The sequence below is a fragment of the Anopheles moucheti genome, chromosome 2, assembly GCF_943734755.1.
Source record: "Anopheles moucheti chromosome 2, idAnoMoucSN_F20_07, whole genome shotgun sequence".
NCBI lineage: Eukaryota > Metazoa > Arthropoda > Insecta > Diptera > Culicidae > Anopheles > Anopheles moucheti.
Window position 1 is genome coordinate 93837680 of NC_069140.1, and position 23793 is coordinate 93861472.

General features: G+C 44.0%; 2 protein-coding genes across 6 annotated transcripts; one reads left to right on the forward strand and one right to left on the reverse strand.

Annotated features, from left to right (window-relative positions):
- The first annotated feature begins 1000 nt into the window (after positions 1-1000).
- On the forward strand, positions 1001-16610 carry LOC128303588 (6-phosphofructo-2-kinase/fructose-2,6-bisphosphatase-like). 4 transcript variants are annotated; one of them, XM_053040587.1, is made up of 8 exons: positions 1001-1292; positions 10607-10893; positions 11543-11677; positions 12751-13008; positions 13075-13293; positions 13360-13594; positions 13656-13783; positions 14499-15105. In XM_053040587.1, exons 1-8 carry the CDS (start codon positions 1001-1003, stop codon positions 14616-14618), a joined length of 1674 nt encoding a protein of 557 aa, XP_052896547.1. In that variant the 3' UTR covers positions 14619-15105. The 4 variants fall into 4 exon arrangements, with proteins under 4 accessions (XP_052896547.1, XP_052896570.1, XP_052896563.1 ...); XM_053040610.1 differs by lacking the exons at positions 1001-1292; positions 14499-15105 and adding exons at positions 9903-10517; positions 16398-16610; XM_053040603.1 differs by lacking the exons at positions 1001-1292; positions 14499-15105 and adding exons at positions 9903-10517; positions 15289-16159.
- Positions 16611-16966: 356 nt separating this feature from the next.
- On the reverse strand, positions 16967-23449 carry LOC128310272 (sorting nexin-8-like). 2 transcript variants are annotated; one of them, XM_053046874.1, is made up of 7 exons: positions 22310-23449; positions 18964-19061; positions 18796-18887; positions 17678-18223; positions 17465-17600; positions 17219-17374; positions 16967-17115 (listed from the first exon to the last, which is right to left on the reverse strand). In XM_053046874.1, the coding sequence occupies exons 1-7, from the start codon at positions 22953-22955 to the stop codon at positions 17062-17064; spliced, it is 1728 nt and encodes a 575-aa protein (XP_052902834.1). In that variant the 5' UTR covers positions 22956-23449; the 3' UTR covers positions 16967-17061. The 2 variants fall into 2 exon arrangements, with proteins under 2 accessions (XP_052902834.1, XP_052902833.1); XM_053046873.1 differs by having other exon boundaries at positions 16967-17371.
- Positions 23450-23793: the final 344 nt, after the last annotated feature.

Below are 23793 nucleotides of genomic sequence, written 5' to 3' on the forward strand. Positions count from 1 at the left end.
CGTTGTAGATTAATATCATCGGTGAGATTTCAACTAATTTATAGTTGATCGTTTACATCAACAATTATGTTGCTCCTATTGGTTCAACAATGCTTGCTTGCAGGTTTGCTTCACAAATGTGTCGACATTCTTCAAAGAGTTCTTTATACGATCCTTCTGAAGTTTCAAACATTAACTATGCCTAAGGGTTGTATGTTAGAACTAGGGTTGTTACAAAGAGTCTGTGAAGATTGAATCTGAATAGATCTTTGAATTTAATCCAAGATTTATCATATTCACCTATGAGCCGCATAAGCTGCTATTTCTCCGAGCAGTCATGCATCTTCTGAGAGTCGATTCCTGGTGTTGAATGACTCATCGCTGATGACTCATTATAACGACTCTTCTCAACTGATTCTTTGAGCACAACACTAGTCGTAAATCTTCGGAATAGAGATCCAAAGAATAGAGATTCATGAATCTGAATCTGATTCACCCAATACTTATGTGAACATCTGTAACGAATATGAATATGAAAAGGTAATGCAATGGAATATTCCGTCCCTTTATTACTGTTCCTACCTGGTTCGTTGGCGAAAATTTCCCACTGGACAATTAGGAATTCGATTCCTTTGATAACACAGGTAGGTGCGATTAATAATTCCCTCAAATTTTCCACTCGATTCTCTTTCACATCCGGTTTTCGTGCAGAATTTTTCAAAATGAAAAGACAAACAGAAAAGACGCGCCATATCAGCCGAAACAAACGGAAGCGGCATTAGCGAGGGAGCAGAATGTAAACAAAACTCCGTTGTTAGGGAGCCAAGGTCGTTTTCTCGCGGTCTGTCTCGCGCTGCTGTTCGCGCGCGTCTCTTTGTTGCTTGAGCGAGCGCGCCTTATCTCGCTCTCCTGCACCCTTAGCCGCTCTCAGCTGTGTGTGAGCGCGCGATTTCCCAGCACACGGGGTGCGATGCGTTCCGTGCAATTGGGGGTTTTTGTTTAGCCGCGAAGCTCGTCGAAGATGGACGTAATTGTGAGTGCTCCTGTTGCTGGTGCTGCTGCTACTGCTGCTACCGGTGGCAATCCGCCGGCAGCAACGCCTTTACCGACGACTGCCCCGACCGCTTCCGTTGTGGCCGCCGCCATCGCGTCCCGTTCGCTGCGAGTGCGCACATCGAGCCAGAGCGGTGGCAAGCAGTACGGTGAGGCGTTAAGTGAAATTCAGCTGTGCCCGAGCGTGATGTCCGAGGGGACGCGCAAGATGCTGCCCCCGACGACGGAAACCATCCAGACGAAACCATTTCCGATACGTGGTAAGTTTTCCCAACAACCAACTGCAATAATGACAGGTGTTACAAAGGCGATTTATATCCGTGGATCAAAACGTGGCCAGGTGGTGAATCGGTCACGAATGCAAAAAAAAAAAAACAAGTGTTCCTGTTTTCTTTTTTGGTGCAAATTTCCGCCGGCAGAAGCATAATGGAATCGGTTGTGAATTGTGGTGGGAGAAGGGGGATGATTTTATTGTTCCCCACCCTTCCGCCCTTTCCATTACAACGCACTCGGTGGAAGAAACTATGGCAACGAGCGTAAATTAGAGTGAGATCGTAAGGTGCGCGCGAGCGAATGAGAGTAGGAAAAGTGACCGCTGAGAACAATAATCACGCCATCTTTCCCGGCGCCCTCACCACGTTCCCTTCCGGACGCGCACGGTGCGTGTATCATCACCGTGACCATGAAAGTGACGTAGAAGGAGTGTTGCGAGTTCGCGCGTGTGTGTGTGTGTGTGTACGGTGAAGAAAAGGAAGGTGGACAACATCCGGTCGGAAGGGTGAGAAAACACTCGACCCTTTCTAGAGCGAACGTTGGAGCAGAAAACAGCAACCATTGACGCCCCTTAAGGAGACAGAAATTCACACATACACACAGAGTACATATTAGTACACCCTACCCAGGGGTTAGAAAATGGGTGGGAAACACTTTGAATGTGAAGCTCTATTGCTGTGTCTGGCCGGCGGTGGAGACGCACGGTTGTGAAAATTTCGTACACATTAAAAATAGAATCCATTTTTTCCTCGCTTTTGTCGCTTGGCTGACTTTTTTTTTCGATGGTCGTCATCGCAATGTTGGCGCTTTTCCTGCTTGTACTACATACACATTTAAGTTTCCCTGTTTTTCTTTTGGTGAGGATAATGCATTCCACTGTGCTGCTAGCTGTGTTCGTATGTCACACGCGACGTTATGAATTTTGAGGAAAATGGCACGTTTTAAGCCACTTTTTAATTTTTGGACACCGATCATTCACTACCCTTCGTGTACTTTGATGCAAAATTGTGTGCTTTTGGTCATCGCTCATACAGTAAGAATACCTTACAAATCACAGCAATCCCTTTGCTTCCCGATGGCAACCATCGCTGATGCACAGACATGCTGGTTTCCCTTTAACAGATCTACACGAAACGTGACACTTGTTGGTCGGCTTCAAAAGGAATGTTTCCCGGTCTTTCAATCCTTCTTCACTCCCTTCTCGCTTTTCCCATTCCCTCTTTTTGTTCCTTTTTTCCCTTTTCCTCAGACGAGTGCTTTTCCGTAGTGCTTCGCTCTCGCGGAATAACGTCCACACCTGCTTGCGGGGGCGTAAAAAAGGGATGGTTAATTCCCTACTCTCCATCACAACAACAAAAAAAAAAGGGCACACGGGCGGCGGATCAGCTGAGAGAAACAGCTGCGGTATTTTTAATTGTAAACGAATCGTACATGCCAAACAGGGGACAGGTCTAGACCAAGGAGAGAAATAAAAAAACACAGGGAATCATCTTGCATTTTATGCTCGTAGCATTTGGGGAATGGGAGCGTAAAATCAAACGACCTGTGCTGAAGGCCATTGTCCACCGTGTTTAGGTCAGGGGTCAAGGTGTTCTTTTTCGGTGGAGGCGATCGTTGAACTTTGCGGGTGGAATTAAATCTCTCAATTAAGTAGAATTTAGGTTCACGGCTTTGTTAAGCGTTTGTTGCAAGCTTATGGCACGAGAAGCATTGTAAACTAATTAAAAGGAATTACCCCGGGTGGTATCGAGCTTATTGGGGAAAGTTAGGAACATGTACATATCCCGTCCAATTGGTTGTGAAGAGTGTGTTGCGATTGGTCTGGAATTCTTGACATTTGCTCTGGATCTTGTCTAAGATGACTTTGATTCTACGGAAAGGAAAATCCGATTAGAGTAACAAAAGTAACTCCAAACCTCACTAATTATACAGCCAATAACAATCATCAACATAGAGATTTTTCCGGTTTATAATGTGATCCTAGGTAATATTGGTTGATGTTATATGTTGTTCGGTTAGTCTGAAGTCTTGTGACACGAACATATTTTTTATTTATATTCAAACATCACCAATTTCGCCTACTGCCCTAGAAAACAGAAAACATTTAATTAATTATTTATTTATTTAAAATGTCCAAAATTTTTGATAAATTTTTGAATCGTTTTAGATGGAATATAGAATCCTCTACTGCTATGATGGCAGTGCCATAATAAGCAACCATTATTGAGTCGCTTACCCTACCTCCACGTGTTGCAGCTCAACTTGCAAAGGTTCCAGTAATAGCTCCAACTTTATCATTTCAAAAACTTGAATTCTCGTTTTGGACCAAAATGAAGGAAACGGCTGTTGAATGCCATCGCCGGATCTTGCGCGCTAATTAAGGAAGGTTATGCGGGATCAAGCTCAATTTTGATGAGCCCCGCCATATGGTTTTTTTTGGGTAACATTATGCTAGACCATGACCATACGGACGTTGTGTGCTAGTGTGTTCTTCATACAGGAACTCCCATTGCCCCAAATCGTGCAAAGCAAAAGAACCATTTCCAGTGTTGCAAGCTACGTAATTTGCCGTGAGAATGAGAGCATTTCCCGTCGGTTCGTTCGCATGAGCAGCAATTGATGGCTTCCAATATGCTGCTGCGCCTGCACTGGAGCGATGCATAAAAGCGTTCGTAAATGACATGGAAAAGAAAAGGTATAAAGTGCAACACAATGGAGAACCTTCGTTCCGGCTTCGTTGCCTTGAGGGGAATGTCCCACTGGGGCAAAGCGAGGTTTGGATAATGAGCTGCCTGCTGGCGTCGTTATCCCTTTAACGTACGCCACCGTTGGGGCCCTGTCGCCCTTGAACTTGAGCTGAGAGGGGGACGGGAAGGAAAATGGCACCAGTTGCGCGCTCTCATTTCTTCGCCAAGCCACACGGTACGAACTCGCGTGTAGTTGGGTGTGTGTGCGCGAAGATGCACCCCGTGGATATAAACACAAGCTCTCCATCAAGGCAAGGCAACCGATTGGTTTGCACAATGTACTACAATGTCCTTGGCTTTCCCGTGCATTTTCCTTCCCATTGGGTGTGGTGAATAAAAGCAACGAAGCTAGATCGTGTTTTTTTGGTGCCTCTCTTCACTTGCGAGACATCTTCTCAAATAAACACGCGGGACGTCCTCGTGGTGGGTCGTTTGTTTTAGTTTATATAACTTCGATTTGATTCCTGTTGGACGTTGAAGGGGTGGCATAAGAGAGCGAGCGAGGAAAAACTTTCCACCATTGTGCGGTGCATGAGCAAGTACTGAAATAGTCACAGCTAAATGAAGCTGTAGAAATGTTGCTCGCCGCAAATGGAAAAGCGTATCGTGTTAGGAAAAGCAGCAGAGGAAATTCAATAGATTTGCCAACTGGATAAACAGAGTCAGAAGCACTACGTGGGATGCTTCTTCCGATAGTCTCGAGAAACACTTAATCTCGATTAAGTCCTTTTTATTATCGTTTTGCACCCCAAAACAAACGGAACCGCACGATAAGAAATTTGTTTCAACAACTCGTCTATTTCGCGTTTCGTGATGCACACAACTTAACCCTTAGAACGTGACAGTATCCGCAAATGGACGTGTACTGTTGATTGATGTGTATATGATTGGTTGCCGTGTATTTGGTGCACCCACAAAACACCTACCTGTGCACTCAATTCAATTACTCAGGCTGCCATTTAAATTGCTTAGTATACATATCGATTGATTGATGAATTGGAACGATCAACGGTGGGGCGTTGAAATCAATGAGAAAGCGTTTGTTTGGGGGGTTGTTTAGTAATAGTAGGCGTCGACTTACGTGTCTTAATCCTGAGTTATTTCTTCTTTATTGGCACCAAAATTTCATAGAGATCTGGAAACTTGACATTTCTGGCTTTCTTTGACTTTATTTACCCGTAGTCGAGAATGGACCGGTCCTGTAATATTTGAAATTATTATATGAAAACCCCAAAAAGGATGCGTTTTTAAAGCTTCTCAGAAACATCAGTGTCTGTCTTCCCTTAAAAAGTTGTTTTGGTTCTACAGACATGTGCCGACAAACTGATTTTCTTCGTGAAACATTGTGATTACACTGTGTCCGGTGTACCCCGTTATCGATAAGATACCTTCGATTGTTTTCTACTACATGTGTGTATGTATGTTTGGTGTAAGTCATACCAGTAATAATAATAATGATAAAGCAATAGAAGCTTGGGCAACAGAAGCATATAAGTGCGCATTAATTATTTCCGTTTTTGTTGCGAACTAATGCACCTCCGTACCGCCCTTAACGCGTTCAGCTGTAACTCGCCTTAAACTCTGCGTCGGAAGTGGATCTGCACGGATGATGCAAGTTTAAGGAAGGCCTAGTGGTGGAATGTTTTTTTTTTTTGTTCATGTCTTATCAGCTTATCGTTCACGACGGTGTATTATTGTTAGCTAGATCCGTAGCCGTTGAACCCGTTGATGGGCGCGAAGTTGCCACCACACACACGCGCCCATCATTATTGCGCGGGCCGTACGCATCACGCAGCAGTGTGACGGAGTGTTACCGCGCGCTAATCTTCCGGGGTGGTACTATTAGGTTGTGATAATGGGTTCCTTGTCCTTTGAACCTTCCGCTGTGTTTGTTGACCCTTGTTTTGGAGGATTGTTTTGCAGATTGTTTTTAATGTGTTCGAGGTAGGCAGAATGTTTTGTACAAACAACCAGTTTACAATTTGTACATCCTTTTAGCACTAAAGGTGGATATGTTCTTGTTCGTAACGGTTCCGAATAGAACGATGTTTAACACGCTGCAACTAGCGTGCCTAGTCTTCTGCCCGTTGATAAGACTTTACACACTGGAAACGCGAGGCTCAAGATGACGCAAATCCTTCATAATCAGTTCGAAATTTAGCACACAACAACGAATCCACTTGCCCATGCCCGCCCTAAAGAAAGGACGGGAGTTCGATCTTCCGTTGACCACACAAGGTCGCGTCCCAGTGACGTGTGGCAGGGGTATGACACCACCGTAATCGATTACGTCGCGGCGAAATCTTCTCGCCTGATGGCGGTTTGTTTGGATGGCGCTTATCAGTGGCTACGGTTCGGGTGCATAGAATGTGTAGTAGCTTCTTCCAGCACCGTCACCGGCCGGAGGACTGTATTATTATCAAGCGAAAGTGATTTACGATAGCTTGCCCGGGTTTTTGGTTTTTGGAAGTTGTTGCCGACCGAACGATGCTGAAGTGGCCAAGGTAAATATAGCCATAATGCACTATCTGTTGCGCTATCGCTTTCGGATTTCCCTTTTTTTTTCTGCTTCCTACCGCAGAACCGTGCTGAACCGTGACATTGCGAATGACATTATACTGCAAGTCGGTTCGCAGGGATTTGCCGTAAAATAATTCCTTTATTTTACGCTTTTTTTAGAATCATCGTTCTAACCACAAATGTGTGCCCCTGCTCCATCTCCAACCTTGGTTTGTTGGAACGTTTAGCACGTTTATCCGGAGGCATGACTCACGCCACTGCCTCTCGCCGTGTTGCAGTTTGCATTGCGTTGCAATTTTATTTACATCTCTAGTGCTCATGTAATCTCTCTCTCGCTGTTGCAACGAAATATGAGATGTTTGTTTGGTTCCCCTGCCCTGCCCTTTCGTTCCTGCACCCGTTATAGTTTCTTGGCATAATGATAAACAACCTTCCCCGTTCGGTATCGTTTGGCCGGGTGTTCCGATGGCGTGTTGCTGCGATTGATTTTGATGCAAAGCACAATAAATAATGTCGTCGTAATTTAAATTTGGTTGATTTTCTCCGTTGTGCAGGAATTTAGTTCGTAAATCAAAAATATTAATGGGTATTAACAGAGCATTTTTCAAACATCGCCTGATCGCCTGATCGCTGATGGCCTAAATAAACTTATTACACTGCAATTCCCGCTTTCCTGCAACACGATCCCGTTTATTGGGTTATTATCAGCACTATTTACAGGCTCGCGTTAATTACCATTCAAATTGACAGTTATTTCAAATTTTCGTGGTCAAGATGTCGTGACCAATAGGTAATGTTTGGTCGTGCATATTTGCGAAACCGTGCTTCAACAACGCAGTGACGATCGGGAGATTCACTCAAACGCTCAAATTAAATCCGGATCGGGGCGGCTGAGTGGTACGTGTGTGGATTAAGCAAAAGGAAAGGACGCAGCAATGGGACTTAATATGGTTTAGGGCACGTGTTTGGACCACGTTTCGGTGCGAAAACATTGCGTGTCTTATCCACCTGTTCGATTCTTGTTGTTGCATGGCGTTCCTATTTGTGCTAGCAATTATCGATTTACCATTACGAAGGCAATTGCAATAAATATACGCTTCTTTTTGGGATCGATATTCAGCGGCACGCATGAGCGACAGTTAGGAGTTTGTCCAAGATTTTCAGAATTATGTTCTTGAAATCGGTGTTGATCTTGTGCTCGTTTAGCTTTGACAAGACACGTAACCGGTTAGCAGATAGGCCGCATAATTTCTGCCCAAGTAAGACATCAAGCATGGACCATATTGTCATGTTAGTTGCTAGAATTCGTAGTGCTCATTTTCAGAGAGACTTCCGGATAGAAATATATATAACGACAAGTGTTTTTATTTAAACTTATGAACTGAACTCCATGATTTTTAAAAGTTATTTTTACTTATCGATAAGACCTCCAAAAATATTAATATGTTGTCTATAAAAAATGCTTAGGACGCTGGTTAATTCTAGTGTTAAACAAATAATTGTGAGACTAACTATTCTGCAACCAAAATTATTACCATCGAATGATTAATTCAAGAGAAGAAATAAAAGATGTCAACTTCCTGGTTTGTAATTACAGTGACTATCTCGAAAAGATCTTGTTGTTTTCGTCTATATCTAACGTAACGATAATTTTACGAACCGGTTCTTATTTGTTCTGATATAATCATGGTTCGATCACGTGACCGTGTACCCATCACGCTCGTTCGTGTTGTGCGTTTGTCCACTTGACCGGAGCGTGTCTTCATTCCAACATCCATACGGATGGGTGGAGAAACATCACTGCCCCGAAAAAAAAACGCTTAAAAATAAGCGCAACAAAAGGAAACATGACAACTTTATTGAGCCCTGGTGTACGGTAGGATGTGAGCAACTTAACCGACCCTTAGCCGCCCGTACAACGAATGACGAATTGCCAACGGAGAACGGATCCGGTTTTTAGCGTCATCCAAAGTGGCGTCGCGGTTTCGCGTGCGCATTTTCTAACCGTCGCCTCGGTCTGTCACTCATTAGCGCCCGAAGACAAGCATGCATTCGCAGGCGTTGTTCCCGCGTGCGCTGATCATGTTTTGTCTTCTTTCATTTTCTTTCCCCAAATTTGTCATCACTTCCGCACATTGAAAATGGTATAATGGGAATAGTTGTTTTTTTTTTGTTTCCATCAACCTTTCCAAAGCATATTTTTGAGTAATATAATCTTATAACGTGTAGAATTTCTGAATAGTTGTCAATCTGTTCATCTTCATCACTGGCGATTGCACCAAAACGTAGCGATACAAGCGTGATCAACTGCACATCGTATTGTCAGATCGTGAAACGCAACGGAACGGAGTGAATGAAGTGGGTGGTAGTGTCCGCGGATCAGAATTGCAAATTGATGCCAAACAAGCGCGCCAACCGACCGAGTTGGGCACGTGTTCACACTGGTGGAAAGTAGTATTTTGTTGCGATTTCCTACGACCACCGAGCAATGGGAAGAAAAAAAAACGTACGCTCTTGGTTGGTTGCCACTCTTCTCCTTTAGAAATAGAGATAACGAGGGAGTTTGATGTGTATGCATCTAATGGTAATTTGAAAGTAATTCTGGCTTCAATGCAATTGAATTAATGTTAGTGCTTTGTCACCGATCTTGCTCATTGGAAAGAGATAAAATGGTTTTGATTATGCTTTATGCAATTTGCTTGCAATTGTTTTCATTCGATAAAGATAGCTCTGTGAACTATGGCACTAGTGAAACAAGGGGTTTAGTTTACGGTTACGATCGGGTTTAGGGACGATCTTCACACGACGGGACTAGCGCAACATCTCATCCAGATAGTTTCCCAAACAATCCAACTATGGGTAAATTAAAGTAAAGGAAAGCAATAAAAGACAGACCTTCGAAGTTGCAGTGCCAATCAATAGCATAACAGCATAAGTAAAATACTAGGGAAAAAAAATCCTTTTCATGGAAGGATGGTTTCAGGACCAATGCGTGCATGTGAACAATAGATGGCGCTAACGTCATTTAAGAGATGCAAAAAGAAAACTGAGCATAACAACGAACGAAATCAAACTACAGTAGTTAATGTTTCTTTGATTTAATGCTTCACCCCTTTTTGTTCATCTTTCCAACTTTTTTCAAAGGCACTAAGAAAAGATTAAAATGTTTCTATCTCGACAATCGCCAAAATCGAATCCTACCTGTACCAAACTCTTGAACTAGGGCGTGTAAATTCACAGCCTTCAGATATGACATCTCCCGGCGCGCAGAACAACAACGACAACAACACAACAGCAGCATTCGGCAAAAAACAACCAAACATTGTGCAACTTTTTCCGTTTCTTTCCACTCTAGCAAGACATATTTCGTGGCCAAAAAAATAGAGGGGTGCCGGTTAGTCAAAGTGAACGATCAGTGTAGTTGCTAGGAAAATGCGGAAAAGTATCATAACAGTTTTGTTGTGGTAAAGCTCCATAAATAAAAACATTAAGCAGTGGACGCGTTACAGTGTGTTTTGTGCTTGGGAAACATCGGAGCAGATTGCATCGTTATCTAATTTCTAGGTCGATTTACTTGCCTTCGCTCTCGGCTCGTTATAGTGCATCTGATTCCGCGTAGCGTTCGTTGTCGGTCAAAGATTGCAGTGGGGACCTCCGAGAAGAGTGGTCGTTAGCTCCGGGCTTTATGTCCCTTTCACCGCAAGGCCCGTCACAAGTGGAATCGGAATCTAGCCTTGATATTGTAATTGTGTTCCTGGTCGGACGAACGAGGTTTGAAAGTGCACTGACTAGTAAACCCCAAGTGTAGACCTATTTCTCGTTAGTACTTGCTCGTACAGTAATATTTGTGCCCCTTAGTTAGCATGGCATCGGGAGAAAAGCAATCCAGCGACAACATGGTTTCGCTCGGCTGGAAATTTTTAAACAAGGAAACATTTGGCAATGGTGCGACACCTTTCATAGGGACATGTTTGCATGCCTCTGAGCTTCAGTTTGATCTAATGCATTCACTTTGTTTTCTAATGTTTTCCCAGGTGAGCGTGCCAACTATGTGAACAGTCCGCATGTGATTGCGATGGTCGGATTGCCAGCCCGTGGCAAGACGTATATCGCGAAAAAATTATCCCGCTACCTGAACTGGATCGGCATCAACACGAAGGTGTTTAATCTCGGTGAATATCGACGCCATGCGACCGATGCCTACCGTAGCCATGAGTTTTTCCGTCCGGATAATGAGGAAGCGATGGCCATCCGGCAGCATTGTGCTGAGCTGGCGCTGGAGGATGTTTGCAACTGGTTGGAAAATGGCGGAGAAGTTGCGGTAAGTCTTGAATGCAGTATAGCGAGAGCGCTCGATACAGAAGTATGATAAGAAGGGATGTCGAACAGTCGGCAGGCAAAAGAAACAAATTATCGATCAATCATGTCCGAAGCTTACGGTAATCTCTGAAATATCATCGGTTTACGCGGCTTAGTGGTCGTGTTGATTGTAAAACGATCACGCTAATCTCTTGCAAGCGTGCTTTTTTGAGCAAATAATACAACGTCTGGAAAAGGGACACAGTTTGGACGCGTGTAGGAAGCTCTTGTTTACAGAAGCGGTGAAATCGATAAGAGGGCACTTATTGCAGTTGGGATGCATCGGGAATGATGTAGATGCGACGTACACTTTCGGAGAGTGTATGAGAGAGCCAGCAACAAGTTTTATACAGCAAACTGCAATAAGAACATGTGAGCCACCCTTAGGTAGATTGTGGGATTGTTTATATACCACTGTTTAACATCCAACAGAACCATCGAGGCTTGAGAGATTATGCATGTTTGTTTTACGAAACGTTTATAAGTGGATCGATCACAACAATTAATTTACAACCGAATACTTTCTAAGACCAACTACATTTACCACTTGCTCGTTTATTTTCCCATCGGTTGACACATTGCTAATGTTGTCTTACTCTTTGTTCTTTTAGGTGTTTGATGCTACAAATTCCACCCGAGACCGCCGTCAGATGATACGCGAAATTGTTGTGAAAAAGATGGGATATAAGCTGTTTTTCGTCGAATCAATCTGTGACGATCCCAGCATTATCGAGCAAAACATAATGGTAAGCAGTCGAGTCGAGCAGCAGTTGTAGAAGACTTCTTTCTTTTCGGACCATTTCTCATTAGACCTATTTCTGCAAAACGAAACAAAACAAAAATCATTTAGTGCTAGACAATCTATGCTAGGTTTTGTTGAAAAGCAAACGAACCAAGTAACCTTGTTTTCTATACGAACCGATAACGCGTAGTTTGACTTCCGGTTTTCCCATTCATCATGCCAGGTTAAGCTCAGTGGGTTGGAACATCATCCACCACTGGTTCCGAATGAGGTGACTATTGTTGTGCGGTGTGTTTATCGATGATTAACACAGCAGCCACCCTCTTACCGTACATCCGTATCCGTACCCGTACCCACCCTGTTCTCAGCATATCGTCTCTAACCGTTTGCTATTGGTGTAGATTTTGTGTGTTGTATGTGTTCGACCTGATTTGCCATTTTGTTTTGTAGTTCTATATGCGAATTCAAAAGCAATAGCATCCTTTCAACGTTTGGTAGCTTTTCATCTTTCGCTTCAGCTTCAGTACAAACAGTTTCGAGATACGAACGGGCACTTTCCAGCTGGTTGCTGGGTATACTGTTACAGTTCGATGCTACTAAAGCGACCGTTATGATGGATTTTACCATCCGATATCCTTGTTCCAAAGTTTGCCAAGTGTTTTGATTCATAATTTAGATGTGTACAATAGTGAATTTTCACAAAAATAATTTCGGAAAGATTAAGTTTCAATTATGTCCAAATACATTTTTTCAAGGCATGCCTTGATGGAAATAATAATTTTCTAGATGCGCTACTACATGTCAATCATAGACAGATCATTTTGAAAATTAACAATTGACCTTTACTAATTCCATCTGGTTTATGAAGTCTTAAATTTTTGGCTAATGTATTTTGAAAAAGTAAAACATATTGAAAAAAAATCATAATTGAATATGCTATTATACCTTTTGTGTTCATTTGATAACTATGTAATCATTTACCGATTCTAACAAAAAAAAACCCCGAACAGTAACTAACACAATGTTTTTTGTTGTTTTATTTTCGGTTGTCCCGTGGTTAAACTCATCCACCCGCAGGAAGTGAAAGTAAGTAGTCCCGACTATCGCAATATGAACATGGACGAAGCTCTGTCCGATTTTCGGCTGCGCATCGAACACTACCAGGAACGGTACGAACCACTGAGCGAGGAACTGGAGAAGGATCTGTCGTACATGAAGATCTACAACACGGGCGAAAAGGTGGTGGTCCACAAGCACGAGGGTCACATACAGTCGCGCATCGTGTACTACCTGATGAACATACACATTACCCCGAGAACGATCTATCTCACCAGAGTAAGTGAGCCTCGATGGACGATGTCTCGGGAACGTACCGTGACAAATGTGCATTTGTCTTTCCAGCACGGCGAAAGTGAACACAATCTACAGGGTCTGATCGGTGGTGATTCAAACTTGAGCGAACGTGGCCGTCGCTATGCACAGGCGCTTGCCAAATACATTGACGAGCAGCAGATCGAGGGACTGCGGGTATGGACGTCGTGGCTGAAAAGGACCATTCAAACCGTTGCCGATGTGAACGCACCTCAGGAACGCTGGAAGGCACTGAATGAGATCGATGCAGTAAGTGGCACAGTTTGCTGGTCCAAATGAGAGACAGTTTGTTCATTCCGTTTCAATGTTTATCAGGGCATTTGTGAGGAAATGACATACGAGGATATTCAGCAACGGTTCCCCGAAGAGTTTAAGGCGCGAGATCAGAACAAGTTCGCCTACCGTTATCCACGCGGCGAAAGCTACGAAGATTTGGTGGTGCGACTAGAGCCGGTCATGATGGAACTCGAACGACAAGGGAATGTACTCGTAGTGTCCCACCAGGCCGTGTTGCGGTGCGTGTTGGCATACTTTTTGGATAAATCTGCCGGTATGTAATAACACGGAATATGGGAAGAAATGTATACTTAACGAAACGATTCCCGTTCTAGATGAGCTACCGTACTTGAAAGTGCCTCTACACACCATTATTAAGCTGACACCGGTCGCGTACGGTTGCAAGGTGGAACACATTATGCTGCCGATTCATGCCGTCGATACGCATCGCGCCAAACCGGAGGTGAGTGTTTGCTTCTGTTCTGTAGTCTTGTTGCAGTGCCCTCAACTATTGCTCTTAACTAAATGCTACTACTCACCATCCTTCGTTTGCTGTGTCGTCTTTAGATGAGTTTATTTTTTGCGGGTTGCATTAACTCATGGTTATGGTTTGAGGTGCTTTTAATGATCGTGCTAATCCGATTTGTAGTGTAAGTGAAGTAGGATAGTTTAACCTTGGTCACAATGGATGATTCATTTCGAACCGTTATCGATTGATAGACATTCATTCAGGTTAGTAACAGCGGGTGCTACTGCTCTGGATTTTTGGCAAACGTGTGTCTCGTTTGCAGGTAGCGAAATATCAGCTTTGACAGCCTTTGGTTGTTTATCCTCTGTCGTTTTTCCTGTCCCGAAATGCATCACTCACAAGTAACACTCGTGTTTTGAACGCTCTGCTCCAAACTCTCCTCAACTAACCTTCTAGCTATTGCTGACGATTTGAATCTGATTCGGTTTGTACTAATTGCTGTAGATGATTGTTTCAATGTCGAGTGTCAAAACGATTCAAAATTTAAATTCCTACCTTCTGTTCTTTTCCCACTTATGATTATTATCCTCCACCATCAACAAACGATGGGCGTCAACACGTTGAACCTATGGCACCCTGTTCCAATCATGCATTTCCTTCCACATTCCCTCCCGAAAACCATTACCATCCCCAAACCTTTCTCTTCCAGAGTGAGCTGGATCTGGACGATTCCTTCGACAGCACCGTGGGTGGTAGCCCTCCGAACGGAAAGCAGATCATTCTGAACGGCTCAAACGGAGAGTGTCGCTTCTTTCCCAACAACTCGTAAACCTCGTTCTAAGGGGGGGGCTATATTGGGGCTACTGATCCCTGTGCTCTAGGCTGGGCTCTGGGCAATACTGGTCGATGTGTAATAAGTTTAGTTTTATATTTGTTTATGGTATTGTTATGTTGTTCATCTTAATCTGCGTGCCTGCCTTATCTTTTGCTCTCTCCGATGGTTCAAATGTTTCCTTTTGTGGATTAGCACACTATCATTCTCAGGATGCTATGTCCAGGAAGTTAGGTTTTACGTTATATAGTGATTTTAGCGTCATTTATTCAACGCGCTGCTTAATTTAGGAACTTTTGGCCTCGTTGATGAAACGTTATCTAATTGTTTGAAAAATTTGTCGTCTAATGTCTATTCGGGAAAGAGGTTTTGTTAATAATTCTTACTTGTAAATTCTGTTTAGTGAAGGGTGCTGATTTCTTGAATTGTTTCTGAATAGGGTAGGGTTCGAATAAAATACCTTGGTTGCTCTCGTTTTCTTTCATTTACGCTTTTAGGATATTTTTTTTTTATTGCTACACCATACACCCTTAACTTAACATTACGACACGTACGACAAACGTTGCATTTCGGCACCAAATCCACCCAAGCTGACAAAACCGCTCACGACACTCCACTAACCGGGTACGGGAATGGGGTTTTTCCAAATTGTATTTTTTTGTTTTAGGTACCGGGTCAGCTAGACGCAAAGTTTGTGGGGAAACCGAATCCAAATCCAGTGGAGAAAAAATAGACGCACTCACTCGGAAGGATGTCTATCTCTTTGGCACGTTGTGCATTTGAATTGAGGACAGATGCGCCGATGCAATTTTTGAATATTGCATCTTATACTTTAAACGATGCCGTTGATCGTAATCGTTGCCCCCGTTCGATACTGTAAAAGGGTAGAACACCTCTCCAAGGTTTCGATACGAATTCCGACTGTTAACTAACCATTTCGAAAACCAGTGCGGGTTTGCCATTCGTGCTAAGTGAGATTTATCAGGTGTAACACGTCAGACTGTTTAAAGAGTGTACGATGTTGTAAATAAGAATGAACAAATTATTTCACTTGTTTAACGTTTTGTTTTGCATGTTTTTTTAAATCAAATTTTCTACATTTACAGCACTGGAAACTGCAATTGTTTTGTTTCTATAATTTTAGTTTGCTAGAGCATCTAGTGCTAAATATCTTGCAAAGAATATTTCTGTAAAGATGGAAATACCTAAAAGACAAATGACGTTAGCTTTGCATAAAACATATTAAAGCATAAGGAATATAACAAATCTTAGAAAGAGGAAAAAAAAGAACAAATCAAGGGCACAGCGCTGAGAAGCTATATAATATTATCGTAGGCTGTCCCCCTTCATTTGCTGTCCAACAATATTCTCTTGCTAGATGTCCCCACAGCCTGATCTGTCGTAGGTTAGCGAATAAAAATCAAAGGAACAAATAATAACAGCAGCTTAGGCGCACGTACATTTAGCAACAAAATGGAACTCTTTACAGGGTCAGGAAATAATCGGTACTAGAACTAAATAAAAGTAAATAAAAATAAGCCGCTAGAAACAGAAACAGAATGAACACGTGAATATGTGCATCCTTATGACGAAACAATCATGTCCAGCAAACGAAGGTAAGTAATTTAATGTGTTTAATGTAATAAACAATATATTACCATTTGGTGTCGATTGTATTTTAAATGGTTTGGCGTGCATTAATCTTCGTAATACTATTATCGTGTATTTAAATCACTATTTTTACCGAAAACTTGTTCTAAATTTCACTCTTTTCAGACAAGTAGTACACGGCTATGCACCGACTTAATAGAAGCTTTAATCGATTGATTATCATAACTTCAGCGCTGTGATATGGCTAGGCATTGTTTTCACAAATTTATGAAGAGGGGTCCTTTATTTACTAAACTAAGCATGTCACGTGCGTTAAAGAGAACCGCGCACGTCCTGGTATCGAAGACCGCTCAAAGCATATCCATTCGGATCCGTCCATGTTGCACTTGAGAATAAAAGTCATGAAGAATTTTGAGTTTCTTTTATTTGCTGGTTTATTTGTAATTTAAATGTTATCAACAGTCTATGTGAAAAGTACCTAATTATTTGGTAAATGTTTGCAAACATCTACATCAGTACCAATACTTTTTTTTAATGTTTATATTGAAATTCGTTCTTTACACTTGGTATTTACGCTTACAACACAGAACAGAAACAGAATCCATTCAAATCCCACTAAATCTATCCCCTTTACAGAGTACAAAACACATTCAAACGCAAACTAAACACAAATTAGAGAAGTATCCAGCTAACATTTCCCACCCCATGCAAGTAATCTACCTCAACATACAAATCTTCACTGTTTTCGAGCGTGATCGTTAGTTCCTGTACTTAATTCTCACAACGTTGTTTGCGATTGCTTGTGCAGCAGGTTTTTGTGGGGAGCATTTTAGTCGAGCCTGCTAGACTCGCTAACCACTAAACGATGCCATATCTTCGACATCTGGAGTGAAAGAAAGATTTACGAAACATTTCCAACGGTTAGTATGGCTGTGAGCGGATCGTACCGATCGCGGATGATCGGCGCTACGGAGCGCAAGCTTTACCTTCTGATGGTGCTGTTGCTCCTCGTGCGCGTACGAAAGCAGTATCGAAGGCAAAGATTGCAGATAGCGTTCCGCCAGTGCCGTTTCAGCTTGGGCACAGCTGTATGCGAACGCCGAACGACGGGCGAGATGGTTTGAATCGGGCGCATCGTACTGCTGTAAAACGGGGAACCGTAAGTATTTTGTGCACTTAACAAACTTACAGCTAAACGTTAATAACAATATACTTCTTTCACGTCTACTTACGGCTGGCGTAGCGCTTTGACTATTGCTAGGAGCTTTTGTCTTTGTACGATTGCTTCCGGTACTGCCTGCGGCAGATTTGGCCAAAGCTCGATGCTGATCTGCCATGATGCTTTTCTCGATCCGCTCGCACAGTTCGCTACAAGACAAAACATGTTGCGTAAGTGTGACGTTCTTTCACACTTTCAGGACATTCTGTTATGCAAAACGGCTTACCTGTGGGCATGCAGCACCTGCAGCAAAACGTCCAACCGCTCCGTAACGGCGCGCTGCTGAACCTGTACGTACCGTTCATACTGTTTGGCAACGAATCGCTCACCCGTGCACATATCCTCAAACGTACCGTCCTCGCGGAACACATCCCGCAGGTCGCGGCATTGCAAAATGCGATCAATTTCGGCACATTCCGCCGGTTGGCGCTGGGAGTGACATAATCGCCGATCGTACAGTTGTTGCAATCGTCCCATGCTGTGCTGGACGCGCCGTAGGCGGGTTCGCGCTTCGACTAGCGCGTCCACGTTCGCATCGGGCAGGGTTGCGTCGGGACGCAGTCGAACCAGCTCGTCCATTTGCTTCTCGTACGCCACGCGCAACCGGTACTGGTGGTCGGTGGTGGTATCGCGCAGAAAGGTGCAAACGATCGGTGAGTTGCCCAGCACGGGATGCAGCGACACGATGATAAGCCACGTCTGCAGTCCCCGGCGTCGCTCTTCGAGCAGCGAGTCCAGCATCAGCTGCTTCGGTGGCAGCGCTGGAAGAAGCCTGTAAAGCACGGAAAGCATGTATTGGTGGACCTTACTTTAATGCTAATCAGCTTTTGTCTGGACGCGATCACCAACATTCCGGTTACGTGATACACATAATTCTACTTTGCCAGCCTTCTTTTTAAGGCCAACAAAAAAAACGAAGTCCCAGCGTACATATGGATCTCAACTTAACTCAACTTAGCTGATTCTAACAATTAAAACCAAGGTCAGAAGACCCCTTTGTGAAGGAACGCTGTTGTTTCTCTAACCGTAACAATCATCCGGTATAATTAGCATGTAATGAGGGCCCTTTAACCCATTAGCAATACTTAGGTAATTTCCAAGCGAAAACAAATTACACCATCCAGTTCATCTCAAGCTTCTGCATACCACGGTGCAATGCTTTGCACGAGTTTCCGTTCGAACACGTCCGACTAGCAACCTCCGATCGATGTCTTCCTACCTACAATGCCTCCTCCTACACCAGGCTGTAACCCGTGCGCCCTACGTACGTGATCGATCGGTGGCACACGTACACCGCACGATCGCAAGGTCATACCAACATCCCCGGACCGCGTGTCTGCTTACCGATATGGATACTTCTCCGCCAGGTAGCGATGAAGGGTGACGAAATCTTTGTAGCGCCGCCGTACCGTTTTTTCCATGCCCTTCAGCTTGATCTACAACGAATGCAATAACAACGTTACCAACATGATAAGCGCGTCAGCGTTGGATGGATAAAAGCCGCTTTCGAACCTCATATTCGGAATGCTTCAGAAAGAGTCCTTTTTTCTCCGGGACAATCTGCACGCTGACGTGGGATTCGTTTAGCTCCCGTTCGGTCGAGTCTTCACCTGTGGGAAAATTCCAGAATGGGAACGGATTAAGGACCAACGCAAAGATAGTTATGAATTGTGGTCAAATAGAAACACCTGCAGCTAGCATAGTGCAGCCAACTGTGTCCATTGGTCCGGTTTGGGAGTGTTTTTGAGTTAACAGATCTTTTTGTGTTGTATTAAAGACTAGTTTCTAACGAGATCGTGTTTTCGTTGTTGTCGATAACTTGTGGTTTGGAAGGCACAACAAAAATGGCTGGCTCTGTGTTGGGTTGTTCTCAGTGATCGTCCATAAACAACGTCACAATGCAGGGTAATACAAAAATATTGCGTAATGCCCGTAAATGCCTGACGAAGGAATTAACAGAACACAGAACAGAGTTGCCAATTTAGAACCCTTCTAAAAAATTCTTCCTACGTAGTTGAAAGGCCAGCTTTAACCACTTGAAGCTATTGCAAGAAACTGTGAAAGATCTTCGATCTATGGTTTGATCGTACAGCATACTCCATCCAGGAACAAAAGACATTCGATCATCATGGTCCACTTCGACGAGGTTCCCGTAGTAATAGCCGAGGTTTCCATGGAATGTGGTGAGCGTTATGGACGACCGATCGAGTCGGTCATTATTCATTCTCTCCAAAAAAGGTAAAAACATAATTGAGCTGACACATTTTTGTTCTAAAGTCCTAACTGAAGTCCCAAAGGCAATAGGCTGTGCTTAACGATCAGCTGTCTTCTCACGCTGTTTGCACGGGAAAGAAGCAAACAAAACAATACGATCTACATTATCCAATTTCCAGTCGATTACGCATAATATACGCACAATTCTAGGAACACTCCAACACTCCCAATCTCACACGCGCTATGTTTCTCGCATAGTCTGTTTGTTTGCCCACCTCCATATCGCATGCGCAGGGTTATCAAATGGACAGGAGGTCCCTCTCCTTCTGCCACGTGGAAGCATTCGTTCAGCATCAGCATAATGTGAAGCGAAACAGGCAAAATACACCGTCTTGTCCGCTTTGCCAATATCGCTGAATTCGCATTGCTGCGCTGCTTCGTTATCAATTTTGGAAGTTCCATTCGTTAAACCTTTGCCGATGCATCACGTAAAGCTTGTAGTGGCAATGGTACTCATCACTTTAATGTATTTCCCACCCAGACAGAGGGTAATAGAAAGTGAAAGTATGATTTTAATCTCAAAAAGTTTACTAAACCTAACTTTGTCCCCATTTGTTTTAATGTAAAATATTCCATAATAACACCTTTTCAAGGGGTATTTTACACTGCAACTGCAAAAATGAGGTCATCCGCATAAGGCACGGATCACGCTTCTTCTCGTGCGCTTTTAAGCGCACTTCCGTGCATTGTATTGATTGCATCTGGGGCTGGGGGCTCACAAGGTTACACTTTTTTTAAACCCCGCAACAGCTTTCCGATTTATTATTTTTTTTAAATCACATCTCGTGTGGTTATTCGTGGAAGCAAAAAATAAAAGTATGCCTGGGCTGAAGGACCAGAGGAGTTGTGGAGGTGTATTTGCAATGCCACCGTGTACAAGGTGATACTGTGGTCAATACCGCGCACAATTGCTCTTGTTCAGAGCAGATTCTTGTTCTAGTGTTTTGAGGTTCTCGCACTCGTAGAAATAGTTGAGCAAGATGTTAATACACGCCATTGTGCGCTTTTTATTGCCTACCATGGAGTCATTCCAACGATGGAAGTTCCTTTATTCTACGCCACTTTAGGAATTCGACTTCGAAGCAACTTTAATGCGCAAATATCAAAAGTCATACTCTTTCACCTTGTTCGTACCAACTCGTTAAAGGAACTCGGCTTGATCTTCACCTCTCATTGCCTTGATCTTCCTGATTCCCCTAAGCTCGAACGTGTCTCGAACGTCTATCAGCAGGTCCAAAACATGATGGAGAAGGCAACGATTTCGGACAATTACAAGCCAACGTCGACCATTCGCTAAGGTCCACCCGTGTAACGATCACTCATCATCGTTTTCCATCCATGCCGCCACACAAGCAACAACAATAACGGAAAAAAACCTGTCTGGCATTCTAATTATTATCTCTGCGGGGCCCGTCAACCTAACCCGTTGGGCGCATGCTAAATACTTCCGAAATTCGAAAACCCGTCCCGACGTTGGGTTGTCCCAAACCTGTTCCTACCGTTCGAGGTCAATCGTCAATGTGTGTCTCTCGGTTTTGCTCGTTCCCGAATTGCGCACACATTTCACATGGGGACATTTGGGGCTGATAATGTTGACAAACTTTTCGAAACAACGCGGCAAAGATATACGCGTCGTTTACGTCCCTTTTCTGCTGCATCCAATCGGACGTGATAAAGCGGCTTCATCACGGGTACTAATATGGTTGGAAGGTTGCCGACAATAAAACATAAAGAAGCGTGCCTTTAGGAGCACCAACTTCAACATGGTCGAACAGCGAAATGGAAATTATCGATCGTCAAAACATGTGCGCAAACAAAGCGATCGTGAGCATATCAGTAGCGTCGTCATTCCCAACACCGACGAACGAAACAAACATTTGGGTTGGGGCATTTGGGTTGTGTCAAAATTATACGCAAATAAGCCGGATCATGTGTCGTCGTCGAGTTATCGTACCGTTTATTGGATGTGCGAAAGAACCATTCACACCTAGCCACACGTTTAGCAAAAATGGCGCGAATGGGGTGTGCGTGTTCGTTTTTATTGAGAAGCCAAGTAAGGCCAGGTAGGCAGGTTAGTGCTTATCAGTAGCCGGAACCAACTGTCCATCATTAGGTCAGCTCAGTATCAACTTTCGACGGATTTATAAGAAGAAAAAAAACCCCATTAATCAGTGTTCGCTAGAATTCGCACCAAGCTCAATGAGATCTTAATCAGTGGATCGTTCTCGTTTGTGGCTTATCAAAATCGTGTACTCATGCTTGTACAGTGAAGCGTCGATTATCCGTGCTCATCGACGAATCGACGGTTTGCCGGATAATCGGGTAACACGGATTATAGGCACACCTTCATGTTTATGATAAATATTAGTACATAATGCATGATGGGCAGGCCTTTCCCGTGTGTTTTATTGTTACAAAAGTAGCTTTAGTTGTTTTTTCCTATAATTTAAGCTCTTTTTACCTCATTAAATCCTGTCTTTGTGTAAAAAATATGTCGAATCCTTTGGAATTATCCTTTCCCAAGAACGCCCGGATAATCGGCGCTCCACTGTATTTTGCAAATTCTAACCGTACTACTACTCACCAACTGAAGCGATCGTTACGGAAATGGACGTCGTTGCTGACGATGATGATGATGATGATGGGCCTTGACCTGGAGAAAGCGCTCCCTGCTTTAGGTGCGTTTCCGGGGTGGTTTCCACCGGTACTACAGGACCGTTCGATTCCAACCGATTGGGCGGTGGCAAATGTCCACCCGAACCCGTCACGTCTACCGGATCGATCGAATTATTGCTACCGCTCAGTAGTGTGATGGTTGCGGTCGTGATGTACGGAAAGGAGGCCCTATCGGCCACATCCGCAACCTCCTCATCCGGCCCCGACTCGGAATCGTCCGTACAGTCCGAGAAAGATGAAGGATACGGCATATCGGAAGAGGCTGCAGCCGATACGAAAGTATCACCAACCGAAGGTGACCTCGAGATGTCGGGGATTGTCCCATTCCAGGGATGCAGTAGACCAGCACCGTTCGTCGTACCGGATCCGTTGATGAACGTACTATCTCCGACAGCGGGAAGATTGGCCTGGGATCCGGCTGCTTCTATCAGAGCGAACGCGGAAGCCTCCGAACCGTCCGGCGACATCGTCCTGGATGGGGTGGAGGGCGATGCCTGCAGGGATGCTGCTGCTGCTGGCTGCTGCCGAAAATTACCCTCAACAACCACGGGCATATTCGCTATCGCTTTTGCGTACTGCTACTATTATTTGGCGTGTAAAAAATCAGCTGCTCACGGCGGAATACTGCACTATTTTTCTCCCTTTAAGCCACACAATATCACATGCCTTGCCACACAGCACAATTGAACGCGTATTGCAGTATTTTAGAGCAATTGCAATAGCGGCACACCGCACGAAAAGGGACTGCATTAGCCGTGAATAATTAACCGTATGACCAGCTTCTGGCCACCCTGCTGCTTCTACGCTATCACCAAACCACCGGAGAGACGCGCACCACAACACAGCACAATTGTTTCGCTTTCCGTGGACAACTCTGCGGGTAGATATGATGATGCAGAACTACAGACACGCGCGCGCTTTTTCACAAAACTTAATTACGTATCGTTGCACGGCTGCACACCCCCGTGGAATGGGCTGAGAGTGAGTTGTTTTGGGGCGTTTTTTGGCCCTTACGATTGCCCGTTTGTTATTGAGATCCCGGGAGCAAATCCCGGTGCACCGCAGAAATGCGCCTGACGCCACGACGAGGCACGCCGCAATGATGCGCACGAGACGAAAATCAACCCCTCCACGTTGGGAAGCGCCATGGTAAATAGAATAACCCAAGGGGCAGTTTTTACCCCGCAGCTACACCGGCAGAACCGACAAACTGTGTCGCTCTCTTTCGTACATTCCGCTGCTTGTTGTGCCTTCTCGCTCTGCCTGCTGCTCTGCGAGGGGTTCTTGATGCAGGGTTTTCAGGTTAATTCATGTTGTGAGGGGACCCTTAGAGTCATTTAAACCGCACACGTTACATGTTCGAACTATAGGGGTTCTTGTTGGTCAGATACG